This window comes from Ranitomeya variabilis, chromosome 3, assembly GCF_051348905.1.
Source record: "Ranitomeya variabilis isolate aRanVar5 chromosome 3, aRanVar5.hap1, whole genome shotgun sequence".
In the NCBI taxonomy this organism is placed as follows: Eukaryota; Metazoa; Chordata; class Amphibia; order Anura; family Dendrobatidae; genus Ranitomeya; species Ranitomeya variabilis.
Window position 1 is genome coordinate 707,046,104 of NC_135234.1, and position 20,082 is coordinate 707,066,185.

Genomic DNA, 20,082 nt, shown 5'->3' on the forward strand with positions numbered 1-20,082 from the left:
GTCATTATGGGATGTAGAATGCTACAAGAGCCCATACATCTGATGAACATGCAGGTGGGGCTCAGGTCCAAATTCTGAACTGGGGCCCATTGAACTCTAATTAAGCCACTGTGAAAGATCATATTACAATTCATTTCTCTGATAATAATACAATGCAAAAAAAAAAAAAAAAGGCAGATTACTTTAAAGAGGATACCTTAAACAACACAGGAAAGCAGATACATACATAATCACTGAGGGTCCAACTCCAGGATCCCCACTAATCACAAGAACAGGAGTTCTAAAGTCCCCAGTGTGACTGGAACATTAGCGAGCCGCTGCAAAGTCTTTAGGTGTGGAGGTCTCACACAATGACTACGGCACCATTCATTAAAACGACTGAGTCTCTGTTTCCAGGCTCGGTGGTGGTCTCAGCCGTGGGGACCTCCAGCAATCATACATTTATCAAGTATCCAGTGGATAATAAATAATTGTTTTTGGGTCAGCGCCTTTACTGTAAGTTAAGGTATTTGCACAGCTACAGTATATTCAGGCTTGATACCGCAGAGGTTATGTGGAGCCATAAGACACCTAAAGTGAAGCCAAAATTGTAGATAAATCCACGTTGGTACCCATGTACTGCTGGTTCCCCAGGTTCTAAGATGTGCAGTTGATAATATCACAAAATATATCAATGACGGAGCACAACTGCAAATTTCCAGCCATGTACAAATCTTATGCAATTCCAATTTGTCATCACAATCTTAATTACATCTCAAAACTACAGAAATAACCAGAAAGCTTGTAATAAGGCAGAGCATTACAAGGCACAAGCCACCATGTTATTATCCTACAATGAATGAATGAAAAACAGAGGAACCTAGCTACCTAGACTTGCGGTGCTGCGCCCCCCTGCTGGCATAACCTCATATGAACTCCAGCGTGAGAAAATATTCTCAAACATTCCCACGCTCGAGTTCATATGAGTTTATGCCAGCAGGGGGCGCAGCACCTCAAGTCTAGGTAGCTACGTTCCCCTGCTTTCCATTTATTCCCCAGTATTTACAGTCAGGAGCACAGCTGCCTTAGCAGAGCTCCTGGTTGTAAAATTATTTAACCCCTTCTGATAGATTTACATCGTGGGACATGACTGTAGCGGCGGAGAGGTATGGGATATTGTTTGGGTTTTTTTTGCACCTTTTCTGGGGGTGGCAATAACCATGGTCCCTCTCTAGGCTATTAATATCTGCCCTCAGTCACTGGCTTTTCCAATCTGGCGGAGAAAATTGCACGGGAGCCCAAGCCAGTTTTTTCCGTGAATTAACCCTTTATTTTAACAGCTACAGTTCCCAAATTTTGCACACAGGCACTTGTAACATTAGTGACGAATATGTAAAAAAAATAAGGGATATGAAATGGTTTACTGTATGTAAACCATGTCTCATATCCTGTCGGGTTTGGGAAGGAGATAGCTTAAAAGCTGGTAATTCAATTGCCCGCATTGGCTATCTAGCGCTGTATGAAATATATTCTATGTGTATATATCTATTCTAACCTGTCAGTGTGATTTTACTGTACACCAAGCTGAATTACCGGCTTTTCAAAGAACACCGATGCGTAAAAATCGGACAGCACTCGCATGGTGCGAGTGCTGTGCGATTTTTTTTCTCGCACCCATTGACTTGCATTGGCGAGTCTCATCCAAGACTCGCAGCAAATCGCAGCATGCTGTGATTTTTTTCTCAGTCCGATTTCGGCTGAGAAAAAAAAAAAAAAAATATCGCAAATGAGATGTCACCTATCGACTAACATTGGTCGGAGTGCAATCCGATTTTTTATCATCCGTTTTGCTCCCAAGTGAGTATGAGCCCTTAAGAGGAGACTTTGTGTAGCAGGCCTTCATGGTAAAATAGCTGCTAGGAAACCACTGCTAAGGACAGGCAACAAGCAGAAGAGACTTGTTTGGGCTAAAGAACACAAGGAATGGACATTAGCCCAGTGGAAATCTGTGTTTTGGTCTGATGAGTCCAAATTTGAGATCTTTGGTTCCAACCACTGTGTCTTTGTGCGACGCAGAAAAGGTGAACGGATGGACTCTACATGCCTGGTTCCCACCGTGAAGCATGGAGGAGGAGGTGTGATGGTGTGGGGGTGCTTTGCTGGTGACACTGTTGAGGATTTATTCAAAATTGAAGGCATACTGAACCAGCATGGCTACCACAGCATCTTGCAGCGGCATGATATTCCATCCGGTTTGCGTTTAGTTGGACCATCATTTATTTTTCAACAGGACAATGACCCCAAACACACCTCCAGGCTGTGTAAGGGCTATTTGACCAAGAAGGAGAGTGATGGGGTGCTACACCAGATGACCTGGCCTCCACAGTCACCAGACCTGAACCCAATCGAGATGGTTTGGGGTGAGCTGGACCGCAGAGTGAAGGCAAAGGGCCAACAAGTGCTAAGCATCTCTGGGAACTCCTTCAAGATTGTTGGAAGACCATTCCCGGTGACTACCTCTTGAAGCTCATTAAGAGAATGCCAAGAGTGTGCAAAGCAGTCATCAAAGCAAAAGGTGGTTACTTTGAAGAACCTAGAATATAAGACATAATTTCAGTTGTTTCACACTTTTTTGTTAAGTATATAATTCCGTATGTGTTAATTCATAATTTTGATGCCTTCAGTGTGAATGTACAATTTTCATAGTCATGAAAATACAGAAAAATCTTTAAATAAGAAGGTGTGTCCAAACTTTTGGTCTGTACTTTAAATTAAGCATAAGATACATGCATTAAATCTAAAAAAGTGGCACAAAAACCTCAAAATTCTAAATTTCCCTAAAAAGTCTCTTGTCCATAGATGTGCCATACACCTACATCCAACTGAACAGGTGTCCAGCAATGATGAGCAAACGTGCTTGAATAAGGCGTTATCCGCCATGCTTGGGTGCTAACCCAGTGTATTTGGCGTGCTCGAATAATATGTCTTAGTCCCCACGCCTGCATGTCTCGCGACTGTTCGACAACTGCAACACGTGAAGGAATCGCATAACAAACAGGCTATCCCTACATGTGTTGCAGCTGTTGAGCAGTCACGGGGACTCTAACATATTTTTCGAGCACGCCGAAGACACATGAGCGTGCTCAGATAACACCTTACTTGAGCACATTCGCTCATCATCACTAGTGTCCATCTTTATGGACAAGGCATATATGATCATTACTTGACAACAGGAGCAGATGACCTGAAGTGACTCTCTACTACAGAGAGTAGGGCCGATCTGACAACGCAGATTTTTTAAACAGGTCAAATTAACTTTAATCACTGCTGCAGCAATTATCGTCATTTGGCAACAATGGCTATGGGTGATTGGTATTGCAAAAAAAAAAAAAAAAGTGTAAATTGGAGGTGTAAGCCATTCTGTGACCCTCCAGCTGTTTCAAAGCTGTATAGCACAGGTGCTGAGGACATGATAGGAGTTAAAGTCTTGTGGGAGAGCAACAAATTGGACATCACCGATATAAAATTCTTCAAAAATCAAGGTAGCCTTACATGATCACTAAGCAGATCAACATTGTGGGCGATACCTTATGCTTGCATATGTGCTTTTTTTTTTCATTTTTATTTTTTTAAGTGTTTACTCAACTTTGCTTGTACAAATTTTGCACAAATGTACAAGAATAAATAGGCTTTGCTTCAGAATTGAGCTGATTCAATCATTGTATGTCCCGATACCCTTTGCAGACCACAAGAGGAACTCGCTAAGGCTACTTTCACACATCCTTTTTTGCCGTCAGGCACAATCCAGCGAATTTTCAAAAAACGGTTCCGGCAAATGACACCGCTGGATCCGTTTTTTTTTCCCCATAGACTTGTATTAGCGCCGGATTGCCTTCCATTTTGTCCATTTTTTGCCAGATCGGCAAAAAAAAAAAACCCAACAACCAAAAAACCTCAAAACAAAACGCAATTTACTACAGATTTCAGGCTGCCGTCACACTAGCAGTATTTGGTCAGTATTTTACATCAGTATTTGTAAGCCAAAACCAGGAGTGGGACAATTAGAGGAAAAGTATAATAGAAACATATTCACCACTTCTGTATTTATCACCCACTCCTGGTTTTGGCTGAGAAATACTGATGTAAAATACTGACCAAATCCTGACAGTGTGACGGCAGCCTCACTCTTTGCATTACATATGGACATTTTATCCTTTCTCCACAGCTTGTGGATGAAGTTTTGTAAAGTTATACAGCTACTGAACTACATAGGGGAAATCTGTCCATGAAAAAAATAAATCAAAGAATCCGCTGCATATTCATCTGTAAAAATCAGAGAATCCGCTGCATATCCATCCGTAAAAATCAAAGAATCCGCTGCATAGCCCATCCGTGTGGATGAACCCTTAGGGTATGTGCACACGTCGTGGATTTGTGTGCGGATTTTTCCGCGCAGATTCAGAAAACTCCTCAGGTAAAACGCCCTGTTTTTTACCGCTCTTTTTGTGCAGATTTTACACCTGCGGATTCCTATTGAGGAGCAGGTGTAAAACGCTGCAAAATCCGCACAAACAATTGACATTCTGCGGATAATAAAGCGCAGAATTTTCCGCAGCATGTGCACAGCGGATTTTGGTTTACATGGTACTGTAAACCGCATGGAAAACTGCTGCAAATCCGCAGCCAAATCAGCAGCAAAATCCGCAACGTGTGCACATACCCTTAGGCCTCACTCAGACGTCCATGTTTCACAGACCCATTATAGTCTAAGGAACTGTTCACACTTCCATTTTTTTTTCTTGGAGGACGCAAAAACAAACAAACAAAAAACAGACACTTGTCCGTGGCATCCTAGTGCTATTTTTCACCGAGACAATTGCAAAACTTCCCTAAGTGTTTTTGCATGCGGAATGCTATAAACCGTCAAGACATTGATGACAATTGACCCATCACATTGCTGGATTTAACACATAGCAAAAAACAAAGATTCTAATGAGACCTTTATAAGGCCACAGTTTTTCTGAAATCATGGCAAAATTCCAGATCGGTGTCACACAGTCAGAAATATCTGGACGAAGAGTGAGATGTGAATACCCGGCTGATAGGCATTGTCTACGAGGAGACATCTCCTTTAATAGATCTGACACTAAATACATTTCAAGACATGCAGAGCTTGGTCATCTGTTCATCTTACCTGGGATAATGGAAGGTCTTTTTTTAGTTCTTCTTATAGGATCCATAACTTTCATGTTTTTCGGAATCTTTCCCTTAAAATCGACCCCCGAGAGCAGCTCTGGAGGAAGGCTGCTCCGTCTTGAAAGTCCATTGTCACTTGCATTAAACCAGAGCTTACCCCTAGTTCTGGCATAGAGACTGCTGTCATCCAGGGCCATGGTGGCCTGTTCATCTATCGGCCAGCATTAGTTACAAATAAATTAGAAATGAGGGCATTTCCTCTGGTGTGCCGCCTGTGTTCTCATTCTTGTCCATGCACTTGTTTGGGAAGTTTTAGCACAGTGATAGGCGTGCCCTTGTACAGGTGTAGGATTACTAAGCAGCACCTCCCTGCACCAGGTAAAGCAGGAGGAGGGGAGGACAATGACAACCATTAGATCAAGACAAAGATTTGCACCAACATCAAAGGCGCAGATAATCTTCCATGGGGGTGTACAAACACAAATAAAGGATGGCTGCTCCCCAGGTGTTACATGGCGTGTCATATGACTTTCTCCGAAGATTTTTCAGTTAATCACTCCTGTCATTCACAAAGAAGGAATACACATCTGATGTGGCTGCAGAAACCATAAAATTTGCACCAGGATAAAAAAAAAATTCCATCATTCACTTTTGCCTTTGTTCTTTTTTTTGGGTAACTTTTTCTGAAATAGTTTCCAGAACCAGCTTTCTCCAAAATTATGAATAAAAAAATTAAAAAGGATGTGAATCACGTAGGAAAAGTTAGGCATTACTGCCACTATGCCTCCGCTTCGATGTAGCAAGGACCCAAATCTTACCCAAAACTACAATTACCATTCAGGGGTCTAGGAAAATCAGCGCCAAGCTGTGCTGGAGTAGTGATCTTCGCAATATTTGTAATAAGTAGTTAAGTTACGTGACATCACAGATCTGTTAGTATCGGGTGAGGCGCTATGACATCACAAGTGGATTTTAGTTTGGCAGACTGGAGTGATATCAAAGCTGTGTTCCTATCAGTCGAGCCAGAAGTGAGTTTCCATCAGGTAAGCAGCTATGACATCACATCTAGGTGTCAGTCCGGTGAACTGTTATGACATCACAAGTGTATTTCCTTTGACTAAGATGCTGTGACGTTATCACTGTCTTGAGATGAGAATTGGATAAGCTGATGTGACATTACAAATGTGTTTTCGTCAGCTAAACCAAGCTGTGACATTGATATTACTGCTATCCTTGTCCATAAATTGGATACGTCAGAAGTAGGTTGTCCTCAGTAAGCTATTTTGACCTCACAACTGTTTCTATCATTGCTTTGATATTACAACTTTCTCTCACATAAGGAGCTGTGACCTCACACACTAGATTCAGTCAGGTGAGCAGCTGTGATGTCACAAATTACAGTCAGTTATGCTGCTGTGACATCACATATTATCGGCTGTGACATCACATATTACAGTCAGGTGAGCTGCTGTGACATCACATATTACAGTCAGGTGAGCTGCTGTGACATCACATATTACAGTCAGGTGAGCTGCTGTGACATCACATATTACAGTCAGGTGAGTTGCTGTGACATCACATATTACAGTCAGGTGAGCTGCTGTGACATCACATATTACAGTCAGGTGAGCTGCTGTGACATCACATATTACAGTCAGGTGAGCTGCTGTGACATCACATATTACAGTCAGGTGAGCTGCTGTGACATCACATATTACAGTCAGGTGAGTTGCTGTGACATCACATATTACAGTCAGGTAAGCTGCTGTGACATCACATATTACAGTCAGGTGAGCTGCTGTGACATCACGTATTATCGGCTGTGACATCACATATTACAGTCAGGTGAGCTGCTGTGACATCACGTATTATCGGCTGTGACATCACATATTACAGTCAGGTGAGCTGCTGTGTCATCACGTATTATCGGCTGTGACATCACATATACGTATTATCGGCTGTGACATCACATATTACAGTCAGGTGAGTTGCTGTGACATCACGTATTATCGGCTGTGACATCACATATACGTATTATCGGCTGTGACATCACATATTACAGTCAGGTGAGCTGCTGTGACATCACGTATTATCGGCTGTGACATCACATATTACAGTCAGGTGAGCTGCTGTGACATCACATATTACAGTCAGGTGAGCTGCTGTGACATCACATATTACAGTCAGGTAAGCTGCTGTGACATCACGTATTATCGGCTGTGACATCACATATTACAGTCAGGTGAGTTGCTGTGACATCACGTATTATCGGCTGTGACATCACATATTACAGTCAGGTGAGTTGCTGTGACATCACGTATTATCGGCTGTGACATCACATATTACAGTCAGGTGAGCTGCTGTGACATCACATATTACAGTCAGGTGAGCTGCTGTGACATCACATATTACAGTCAGGTGAGCTGCTGTGACATCACATATTACAGTCAGGTGAGCTGCTGTGACATCACGTATACTGTTCTTGCACAGGCCCCTCTGTGTTGCTCTGCCCCAGTTTAGTCTGGTTGATGTTTCCAGCAGTCCGTAGATTACACTGTTGTCGGAGCACTAACCTACTGCTAAATATTTGCTCACTTAGTGTAAATAGTGCCTCTCAGCCTTGTCCCGGTGTCCCCCTACTACAGACCACAATATCAGAGGATGTTGTGAAATAGAGAGCAGCTACTTCCATTAGCTAAATAGTGTCTGAGGCAATGTTCACGTGTCCAGTAATCATCCCTTAGAACGGATTCAGCAGCAATTACGTTATTTTAACATTAAGGTCTATGGAAAATGGATCCGTTAATTAGCCATCCGTTTTTCTCCCATTGGAAAAAGATTCCTTTTTTGTTTACTGGATCAGTTTTCGGCCAGTCTCACACGTCCAGATTTTTCCAGTACGTGAAGAAACGGTCCTGGAGCTATCCGTGTCCGTGTGTCCTTGTGTGCATGTAGGCCATCCGTGTGCTGTCCGTGTGTCTGTGTTTCTCGTCCGTGTGCTGTCCTTGTGCTGTCCGTGTCCGTGTATTGAAGCATTTTTTTCAATTTTAACCCTATGACTTTAAAAAAGCACACAGACAGCACACGGATGGCATCGGTGTGCGGGACCGGTTTACACGGACCCATTGACTTTAATGGGTCCGTGCGATCCCACGAACACTGACATGTCTCCGTGTTTTGAACACTGACACACGGTCCGTGAAAACACGCTGACATCTGCAGAGACACATTGATTTTAATTTGTCTATGTGTGTCAGTGTCTCCGGTATGTGAGGAAACTGTCACCACACGTACCGGAGCCACTGACGTGTGAAACCGCCCTTAGATAGATGATTACGTGAAAGTTCACATCCAGTAGTATATGTGAAATATTTATTTTTCCACTTCTAGTAAGCAAAAAATGCATCCTTTTCAAATGGGAGAAGAACGGATGGCTATTTAAAAAAGAAAAGGATCTGGCTGAAATTATAATTTTTTTCAGAGGGACAAAAAAGTTGTGTCTGTACGACTTTTTTGTCAACAGATTGCTGCTGGATCAGTTCTAACGGATGATTACTGGACATGTGAACATAGCCTAAGCTGCGAATGGTGGAGGGTTTGAGGTTATCAGACTTTCTCTAGGTCTTTGTTCACACACTCTGGGGAAAATTTTACTAATATCAGTGACCCAGAATTATGGCTCATTTTGCACCACAAAGCTGATTTGAGGGCCTTATGCCACATTTATGTGTTTTAGTGTGTATTCATACTGAGTTTTAGGGCTCTTTCACACATCCGTGTCTCCGGTACGTGTGGTGACAATCTTCACACGTTATGGAGACACTTGCACACGTAGGACCCGTGGAAGCGCTATAGCGCAAAACGGCCGTCGTCTGTCACAATTCACATTCTCCCCTGCTGAAGATTCTTCCGTTTCAATAAAGGACTGATTTTAGGACGGTGTGTGCTCTCAGTTTTCTTCTTTCATTGGAATTTTCCTGCATACTTTTTTTTAAAATTGAGCACCCGATCCTTTTGGGGCGTTTATGACACGCGGCTGTGGTGAGTGTGAGGCGCAGTGAACCCTTGTTGCAGTGGTGCGGATTTTTTGATCTTTTTTATTGTGGTTGGACTTGCACATGTAGACCCATTCAAGTGGATGCGTCTACGCACATGTCAGTGTGTTTCCACGGGCTGTGTGTCTGTGGGCAAAACACGCTGACATGTCCGTTTTTTAGCTGCAGTACAGGCTGCAAAATGTCTCGCACAAGTGCACACGGATAACACACATGGATGTCATCCGTGTAACACACACCAGTACCTGGGAATCAGAGGTACTGTTTGCACTGTTCCCCGGCGCCAGGTGCTGAAGACAGCTCTCATCATTGTCCCCTGCACTGCCGGTGATCAGCATGAGCAGGGGATAATGGTGAAAGCTGTATTCAAGTGTAAAATTAAGAATAAAATAAAAATTCACATTATACTCAACTTTACACCTAATCTCCTGAAGCATTTTTCCCCTGTAAACAATAAAAAATAAAAAATAACAATATCCATCATCTGTCCGAAGTTGACAATTTCCCTCTGGTCACAGGCGTCAGCTGATGGGGCTACTACTCCCATCAGTCTACACTAGCTGCCGCAAATAACAGTGAGAGCAGGCGGCAGCTGATTGGAAGTATTCATCAGCCACTGCCTGCACTATAAATAAAAAATTGGTATTGTTTCACCTGTATTTTTGATAACCAGCCAGGCAAAAGCGACAGCTGTGGGCTACAACCCTCAGCTGTCAGTTTTAGTAAGGGCTCTTTTCCACTTGCGAGAAACACGTCCGTGTCTCGCATGTGAAAACCAAGCTCTGGCGCCGGCACTTTGGAGCGGAGCGTGCAGCTCCATGTATTGCTATGCGGCTGCACGCTCCGCTCTGGAGTGCTGGTGCCAGAGCTTGGTTTTCACATGCGAGACACGGAGTTTATCTCGCAAGTGGAAAAGAGCCCTAAGAATAGAGGGGTCCCCACACCATTTTTTAACCCCTTAATCCCTTATGACCTACTATCCCGTGAAGGTGACCTGGGACTTAATTCCCAGGGACGGGATAGTACGTCATAGCGATCGGCCGTGCTCACGACTATCGCAGCTGACATCTGCGGACCGCCCCAGGCACATTAACCCCTGGCACACTGCGATCAAACATGATCGCAGTGCTCCGGCGGCATAGGCAAGCATCGCGCAGGGAGGGAGCTCCCTGAGTGCTTCCCTGAGACCCTCGGTACAAGGCGATGTGCTCACCTTGTACCGAGCGTCTCCTCCCTGCAGGCCCCGGATTCGAAATGGCCACAGCGCTGCATCCAGGTCCTGCAGGGAAGTGGCTTACCAGCGCCTGCTCAGATTAAGCACTGGTAAGCCTGCAGCCCTGCATGTTAGATCGCTGATCTGAAACGGTGCTGTGCAAAGTGTCAGATCAGTGATCTGACCCTATAACATGATGCCCTACCCCCCCGGGGGCAATGTTATAAAGTAAAAAAAATAAATATTCACATGTGTAAAAAAAAAATAAAATAAAAATTCCTAAATAAAGAAAAAAAAATATTGTTCCCATAAATACCCGACCTATAAAACTGTCCCACTAGTTAACACCTTCAGTGAACACCGTAAAAAAAAACTAGGCAAAAAACAACGCTGTATTATCATACCACCGAACAAAAAGTGGAATAGCACGCGATCAAAAAGACAGATATAAATAACCATGGTACCGCTGAAAACGACATCTTGTCCCGCAAAAAACGAGCCACCATACAGCATTATCAACGAAAAAATAAAAAAGTTATAGTCCTCAGAATAAAGCGATGCAAAAATAATTATTTTTTCTATAAAATAGTTTTTATCATATAAAAGCGGCAAAACATAAAAAAATGATATAAATGAGGTATCGCTGTAATCGTATTGACCCAAAGAATAAAACTGCTTCATCCATTTTACCAAACGTGGAACGGTATAAATGCCCCCCCCTCATGAATAGCTGGTTTTTGGTCATACTGCCTCACAAAAATCGGACTAAAAAGCGATCAAAAAATGTCACATGCCCGAAAATGTTACCAATAAAAATGTCAACTCGTCCCGCAAAAAACAAGACCCCACATGACTCTGTGGACCAAAATATGGAAAAATTATAGCTCTCAAAATGTGGTAACGCAAAAAAATATTTTTTTGCAATAAAAAGCGTCTTTTAGTGTGTGACAGCTGCCGATCATAAAAATCCGCTAAAAAACCCGCTATAAAAGTAAATCAAACCCCCCTTCATTACCCCCTTAGTTAGGGAAAAATAAAAAAAATAAAAAAATGTATTTATTTCCATTTTCCCATTAGGGTTAGGGTTAGGGCTAGGGTTAGGGTTGGGGCTAGGGTTGGGGCTAGGGTTAGGGTTAGGGTTGGGGCTAGGGTTAGGGTTGGGGCTAGGGTTAGGGTTGGGGTTAGGGTTTGGATTACATTTACGGTTGAGATTAGGGTTAGGGGTGTGTCAGGGTTAGGGGTGTGGTTAGGGTTATGGTTGGGATTAGGGTTAGGGGTATGTTGGAGTTAGGGGTGTGGTTAGGGTTGGGGGTTTCCACTGTTTAGGCACATCAGGGCTCTCCAAACGTGACATGGCGTCCGATCTCAATTCCAGCCAATTCTGCGTTTAAAAAGTAAAACAGTGCTCCTTCCCTTCTGAGCTCTCCCGTGCACCCAAACAGGGGTTTACCCCAACATATGCGGTATCAGCGTACTCAGGACAAATTGGACAACAACTTCTGGGGTCCAATTTCTCTTGTTACCCTTGGGAAAATAAAAATTTGGGGGGCTAAAAAAACATTTTTGTGGGACAAAAATGATGTTTTATTTTCATGGCTCTGCGTTATAAACTGTAATGAAATACTTGGGGGTTCAAAGTTCTCACAACACATCTAGATAAGTTCCTTGGGGGGTCTAGGTTCCAATATGGGGTCACTTGTGGGGGGTTTCTACTGTTTAGGTACATCAGGGGCTCTGCAAATGCAACATGACACCTGCAGACCAATCCATCTAAGTCTGCATTCCAAAAGTCGCTCCTTCCCTTCCGAGCTCTGCCATGCGCCCAAACGGTGGTTCCCCCCCACATATGGGGTATCAGCGTACTCAGGACAAATTGGACAACAACTTTTGGGGTCCAGTTTCTCCTGTTACCCTTGGAAAAATACAAAACTGGGGGCTAAAAAATAATTTTTGTGGAAAAAAAATAATTTTTATTTTCACGGCTCTGCGTTATAAACTGTAGTAAAACACTTGAGGGTTCAAAGCTCTCACAACACATCTAGATAAGATCCTTAGAGGGGTCTACTTCCAAAATGGTGTCACTTGTGGGGGCTTTCAATGTTTAGGCACATCAGGGCTCCCCAACGCAACATGGCTTCCCATCTCAATTCCAGCCAATTTTGCATTGAAAAGTCAAACGGCGCTCCTTCCCTTCCGAGCTCTGCCATGCACCCAAACAGTGGTTTACCCCCACATATGGGGTATCAGCGCACTCAAGACAAATTGCACAACAGCTGTTGGGGTACAATTTCTTCTGGTAACCTTGGGAAAATAAAAAATTGGGGGCGAAAAGTTCATTTTTGTGAAAAAATATTATTTTTTATTTTTACGGCTCTACGTTATAAACTTCTGTGAAGCACTTGGTGGGTCAAAGTGCTCACCACACATCTAGATAAGTTCCTTAGGGGGTCTACTTTCCAAAATGGTGTCACTTCTGGGGGGTTTCAATGTTTAGGCACATTAGTGGCTCTCCAAATGCAACATGGCATCCCATCTCAATTCCAGCCAATTTTGCATTGAAAAGTCAAATAGCTCTCCTTCCCTTCTGAGCTCTGCCATGCGCCCAAACAGTGGTTTACCCCCACATATGGGGTATCGGGGTACTCAGGACAAATTGTACAACAACTTTCGTGGTACATTTTCTCCTGTTACCCTTGGTAAAATAAAACAAAGTGGAGCCGAAAAATTTTTTTGTGAAAAAAATTAAATGTTCGTTTGTTTTAAACATTCCAAAAATTCCTGTGAAACACCTGAAGGGTTAATAAACTTCTTGAATGTGGTTTTGAGCACCTTGAGGTGTGCAGTTTTTAGAATGGTGTCACACTTGGGTATTTTCTATCATATAGACCCCTCAAAATTACTTCAAATGTGATGTGGTCCCTAAAAAAAATGGTGTTGTAAAAATGAGAAATTGCTGGTCAACTTTTAACCCTTATAACTCCCTAACAAAACAAAAAAAATTTGTTTCCAAAATTGTCCTGATGTAAAGTAGACATCTGGGAAATGTTACTTACTTATTAAGTATTTTGTGTGACATATCTCTGTGATTTAAGGGCATAAAAATTCAAAGTTGGAAAATTGCAAAATTTTCGCCAAATTTCCATTTTTTTCACAAATAAACGCAGGTAATATCAAATAAATTTTACCACTATCATGAAGTACAATATGTGTCGAGAAAGCAATGTCAGAATCACCGGGATCCATTGAAGCTTTCCAGAGTTATAACCTCATAAAGGGACAGTGGTCAGAATTGTAAAAATTGGCCCGGTCATTAACGTGCAAACCACCCTCGGGGCTTAAGGGGTTAAAATAAATACGGTAATTTAAAAAAATGACATGGGTTCCCCCATTTTTGACAACAAGCCAAGCTAAAGCAGACAGCTGGGGCCTGGTAGGGGGCCATGGATATTGCCTACCAGCCTAAAAATAGCAGCCCTCAGACACTCAGAAAAGGTGAATCTACTAGATGCGCCAATTCTGCTGGTGTATTTGGCGGTTGCAAGTGGGGTTCATATTTGTGGGGTTGATGTCAGCTTTGTATTGTCAGGTGACATCAAGCCCACCGATTACTAATGGAGAGGCGTCTATAAGACACCCATCCATTACAAATCCTAAAGTTATATTGTAAATAAACACACAGCCAGGATAAAATCCTTTATTTGAAAAAAAAACAAACAAAACACACTGACTTTTTTGCTTTAAAATAACAAACATTCACCCTACGCCCAGTCCGCTGAAGCCATCGTCTCCTGTAATAAAGCAAAAATAAAAAACAACCATATCCCTCACCGGTGCATTGTTCTGTCCTACGCCGTAATCCATGACTGGGGATTAATAGTTCTCAACCTGGGTGGTGCCAAGATGCGACCATCCAGTGTCATGATCTCTGCAGGCAGAGATCATAGCAAGCCTATAGAGGGACAAGCTCTCGGAAGATGGAACTATACTGACCATGAACTAAGCCTGCCGCGCAACTAGAAATAGCCAGGTAGCATTTCCTATTTATCGCTAGATGCCCAGCTCTGGCCTAAGACCTAAATAGCTAGCAGAGGGAAATATAAGACCTGGCTCACCTCTAGAGAAATATTCCAAAGAAGACAGTAGCCCCCCACATATAATGACGGTGAGTTCAGATGAAACTACAAACGCAGCAGGAAAATAGTCTTAGCAAATTTGAGGTCCGCTTACTAGATAGCAGAAGACAGATAGTATACTTTCATGGTCAGCAGAAAAACACTAACAAAACACCATCCAGAGATTACCTTAAACTCTGGCATTAACTCATAACGCCAGAGTAGCAATCCCTGATCAACGAGAGCTTTCCAGACACAGTAACAAAACTTCAGCTGTGAACTGGAACAAATAGGCAAAACAAAACATGGACAAAAGTCCAACTTATCTAGTAGTTGTCTAGAAGCAGGAACAAGCACTGAGAGGCATCAGATAACATTGTTGACCGGCAAGAAACCACCAGAGAAATGAGCTTAAATAGCGACACCCACTACTGATGGAACCAGGTGAAACAGGAAAGAGGATGACAAGTCCAATTCCACAAGCGGCCACCGGGGGAGCCCAGAATCCAAATTCACAACAGTACCCCCCCCTCAAGGAGGGGGCACCGAACCCTCACCAGATCCACCAGGGCGACCAGGATGAGCCCTATGGAAGGCACGAACAAGATCAGAAGCATGAACATCAGATGCATTGACCCAAGAATTATCCTCCTGGCCGTAACCCTTCCAGTTGACCAGATACTGGAGTTTCCGTCTGGAAACACGAGAGTCCAAAATTTTCTCCACAACGTACTCCAACTCACCCTCAACCAACACCGGAGCAGGAGGCTCAACTGAAGGTACAACAGGTACCTCATACCTGCGCAATAACGACCGATGAAAAACGTTATGAATGGAAAAGGACGCAGGGAGGTCCAAACGGAAAGAAACAGGATTAAGAATCTCCAATATTCTATAAGGGCCGATGAACCGAGGTTTAAACTTAGGAGAAGAGACCCTCATAGGGACAAAACGAGAAGACAACCACACTAAATCTCCAACACAAAGCCGAGAACCAACACGACGATGACGGTTGGCAAAACGCTGAGTCTTCTCCTGGGACAACTTCAAATTGTCCATAACCTGCCCCCAGATGTGATGCAATCTCTCCACCACCGCATCCACTCCAGGACAATCCGAGGATTCCACCTGACCGGAGGAAAATCGAGGGTGAAACCCCGAATTACAGAAAAACGGGGACACCAAGGTGGAAGAACTGGCCCGATTATTGAGGGCGAACTCTGCCAATGGCAAAAAAGCAACCCAATCATCCTGGTCAGCAGAGACAAAACACCTCAGATATGTCTCAAGGGTCTGATTAGTCCGCTCGGTCTGGCCATTAGTCTGAGGGTGAAAAGCAGATGAAAAAGACAAATCTATGCCCATCCTAGCACAGAATGCCCGCCAAAATCTAGACACAAATTGGGTACCTCTGTCAGAAACAATATTCTCAGGAATACCGTGCAATCGGACAACATTCTGAAAAAACAGAGGAACCAACTCAGAAGAAGAAGGCAACTTGGGCAGAGGAACCAAATGGACCATTTTAGAGAAACGGTCACAGACCACCCAGATGACAGACATCTTCTGGGAAACAGGCAGATCTGAAATAAAATCCATCGAGATGTGTGTCCAAGGCCTCTTAGGAATAGGCAAGGGCAACAGCAGTCCGCTAGCCCGAGAACTACAAGACTTGGCCCGAGCACAAACGTCACATGACTGCACAAAGACTCGCACATCTCGTGACAGGGAAGGCCACCAGAAGGATCTTGCCACCAAATCCCTGGTACCAAAAATTCCGGGATGACCTGCCAATGCAGAAGAATGTACCTCAGAGATGACTCTGCTGGTCCAATCATCCGGAACAAACAGTCTATCAGGCGGACAACGATCCGGTCTATCCGCCTGAAACTCTTGCAAAGACCGCCGCAGATCAGGAGAAACGGCCGACAAAATTACTCCCTCCCTAAGGATACCTGTGGGTTCAGAATTACCAGGAGAGTCCGGGTCAAAACTCCTAGAAAGGGCATCTGCCTTAACATTCTTAGAACCCGGTAGGTATGACACCACAAAATTAAAGCGAGAAAAAAATAAAGACCAGCGCGCCTGTCTAGGATTCAGGCGTCTGGCAGTCTCAAGATAAATCAAATTTTTGTGGTCAGTCAATACCACCACCTGATGCCTAGCCCCCTCGAGCCAATGGCGCCACTCCTCAAACGCCCACTTCATGGCCAAAAGCTCCCGATTCCCAACATCATAATTCCGCTCTGCGGGCGAAAATTTGCGAGAAAAGAAGGCACAAGGCCTAATGACGGAGCAGTCGGAACCTTTCTGCGACAACACTGCCCCAGCTCCGATCTCCGAAGCGTCAACCTCAACCTGAAAAGGCAGATTCACATCAGGCTGACGCAACACAGGGGCAGAGGCAAAACGGCGCTTAAGCTCCTGAAAGGCCTCTACAGCATGAGGGGACCAATTAGCAACATCAGCGCCTTGTCTGGTCAAATCAGTCAGTGGTTTAACGACATCCGAAAAACCAGCAATAAATCGGCGGTAAAAGTTGGCAAAGCCCAAAAATCTCTGAAGACCCTTAAGAGAGGAGGGCTGAGTCCAGTCACAAATAGCTTGCACCTTGACGGGATCCATCTCAATGGAAGAGGGAGAAAAAATATACCCCAAAAAGGAAATTTTCTGGACCCCAAAAACGCACTTAGACCCCTTCACACATAAAGAATTAGACCGCAGAACCTGAAAAACTCTCCTGACCTGCTGGACATGAGAGTCCCAGTCATCAGAAAAAATCAGAATATCATCCAGATATATTATCATAAATTTATCCAGAAAATCGCGGAAAATATCATGCATAAAAGACTGGAAAACTGAAGGGGCATTAGAAAGACCAAAAGGCATGACCAAATACTCAAAGTGGCCCTCGGGCGTATTAAATGCGGTCTTCCACTCATCCCCCTGCCTGATCCGCACCAAATTATACGCCCCACGAAGATCAATTTTAGAGAACCACTTAGCACCCTCTATACGAGCAAACAAATCAGTAAGCAATGGCAATGGGTATTGATACTTAACAGTAATCTTATTCAGAAGCCGATAATCAATACATGGTCTCAAAGAGCCGTCTTTTTTTGAGACAAAGAAAAACCCAGCTCCCAAGGGAGAAGAAGATGGACGAATATGTCCCTTTTCCAAAGACTCCTTTATATATTCCCGCATAGCAGCATGTTCCGGCACAGACAAATTAAACAAACGACCCTTTGGATATTTACAACCCGGTATCAAATCTATGGCACAATCGCACTCACGGTGCGGAGGTAACGACCCAAGCTTGGGTTCGTCAAAGACGTCTTGATAATCAGAGAGGAACTCAGGGACTTCAGAGGGAATGGACGACGAAATAGAAACCAAAGGTACGTCCCCATGAATACCCTTACATCCCCAGCTCAACACAGACATTGCTCTCCAGTCCAAGACTGGGTTGTGAGACTGCAACCATGGCAATCCCAGTACCAAATCGTCATGTAAATTATACAGCACCAGGAAACGAATAATCTCCTGGTGATCCGGATTGATACGCATGGTTACTTGTGTCCAGTATTGTGGTTTATTATTAGCCAATGGGGTGGAGTCAATCCCCTTCAGAGGAATAAGAGTCTCCAAAGGCTCTAAATTAAAACCACAACGATTGGCAAAGGACCAATCCATAAGACTCAGAGCGGCGCCAGAGTCAACATAGGCGTCCGTGGCAATGGATGACAAAGAGCAAATCAGGGTTACAGACAAAATAAACTTAGACTGAATGGTGCCAATGGAAACAGACTTATCAAGCTTCTTTGTACGCCTAGAGCATGCTGATATAACATGAGTAGAATCCCCACAATAGAAACACAATCTATTCTTCCGTCTAAAATTCTGTCGCTCGCTCCTGGACAGAATTCTATCACACTGCATACTTTCTGGCGTCTTTTCCATAGACACCGCCAGATGGTGCACCGGTTTGCGCTCCCGCAGACGCCTATCAATCTGAATAGCCATTGTCATGGACTCATTCAGACCTGCAGGCAAAGGGAACCCCACCATAACATCCTTAACGGCATCAGAGAGACCTTCTCTGAAAGTTGCCGCCAAAGCGCACTCATTCCACTGAGTAAGCACAGACCATTTACGGAATTTTTGGCAGAAAACTTCAGCTTCGTCTTGCCCCTGAGATAGTGCCATCAAAGTTTTTTCTGCCTGAAGTTCCAAATGAGGTTCCTCATAAAGCAAGCCCAAGGCCAGAAAAAACGCATCCACATCGCGTAACGCAGGATCCCCTGCTGGCAATGAGAAGGCCCAATCTTGAGGGTCACCCCTGAGCAAGGAAATCACAATCCTAACCTGCTGAGCAGGGTCTCCAGCTGAACGAGACTTCAGGGACAAATAAAGCTTACAATTATTTCGGAAATTCTGGAAGCTAGCTCTATTCCCTGTGAAGAACTCCGGCAAAGGAATTCTCGGCTCAGATACCGGAGTATGTACCACAAAATCTTGTAAATTTTGTACTTTCGTGATGAGATTATTCAAACCCGCAGTTACACTCTGGAGATCCATTATTGTCAGGTGCACACAGAGCATACAGAGATTAGGAGGAGAGAGAGAAAAAAAGACTGCAGCAAGGCAGACTGGAGGAAAAAAAAAAAAAAAAAAATTCCAGCAGACTTCTTATAACTCTCCTTTCTCAACCTGGGTCTTTAACACTTTACCGGCCGGTCAAACTGTCATGATCTCTGCAGGCAGAGATCATAGCAAGCCTATAGAGGGACAAGCTCTCGGAAGATGGAACTATACTGACCATGAACTAAGCCTGCCGCGCAACTAGAAATAGCCAGGTAGCATTTCCTATTTATCGCTAGATGCCCAGCTCTGGCCTAAGACCTAAATAGCTAGCAGAGGGAAATATAAGACCTGGCTCACCTCTAGAGAAATATTCCAAAGAAGACAGTAGCCCCCCACATATAATGACGGTGAGTTCAGATGAAACTACAAACGCAGCAGGAAAATAGTCTTAGCAAATTTGAGGTCCGCTTACTAGATAGCAGAAGACAGATAGTATACTTTCATGGTCAGCAGAAAAACACTAACAAAACACCATCCAGAGATTACCTTAAACTCTGGCATTAACTCATAACGCCAGAGTAGCAATCCCTGATCAACGAGAGCTTTCCAGACACCGTAACAAAACTTCAGCTGTGAACTGGAACAAATAGGCAAAACAAAACATGGACAAAAGTCCAACTTATCTAGTAGTTGTCTAGAAGCAGGAACAAGCACTGAGAGGCATCAGATAACATTGTTGACCGGCAAGAAACCACCAGAGAAATGAGCTTAAATAGCGACACCCACTACTGATGGAACCAGGTGAAACAGGAAAGAGGATGACAAGTCCAATTCCACAAGCGGCCACCGGGGGAGCCCAGAATCCAAATTCACAACAATCCAGGCTGAGAACCACTGAGGAATGAGCTGCTTCGAGCACAGCGTCAGTGACTCAGTGATT

General features: G+C 43.8%; 1 protein-coding gene across 5 annotated transcripts in view; it reads right to left on the reverse strand.

Annotated features, from left to right (window-relative positions):
- The window catches only part of FRY (FRY microtubule binding protein), a 396,668-nt gene that overhangs the window by 261,115 nt on the left and 115,471 nt on the right, over nt 1–20,082 (reverse strand). For 2 of the 5 annotated variants that reach the window (XM_077298256.1, XM_077298255.1), the window contains exon 1: nt 5,174–5,483. The exons of 2 other annotated variants lie outside the window; for them this stretch is intronic. In XM_077298256.1, coding sequence (XP_077154371.1) covers nt 5,174–5,372 — 199 coding nt within the window. In that variant the 5' untranslated portion in view covers nt 5,373–5,483. Of the gene's footprint in view, nt 1–5,173; nt 5,487–20,082 lie in introns of those variants that run through there. One more of the 5 variants, XM_077298261.1, reaches the window with a different exon arrangement.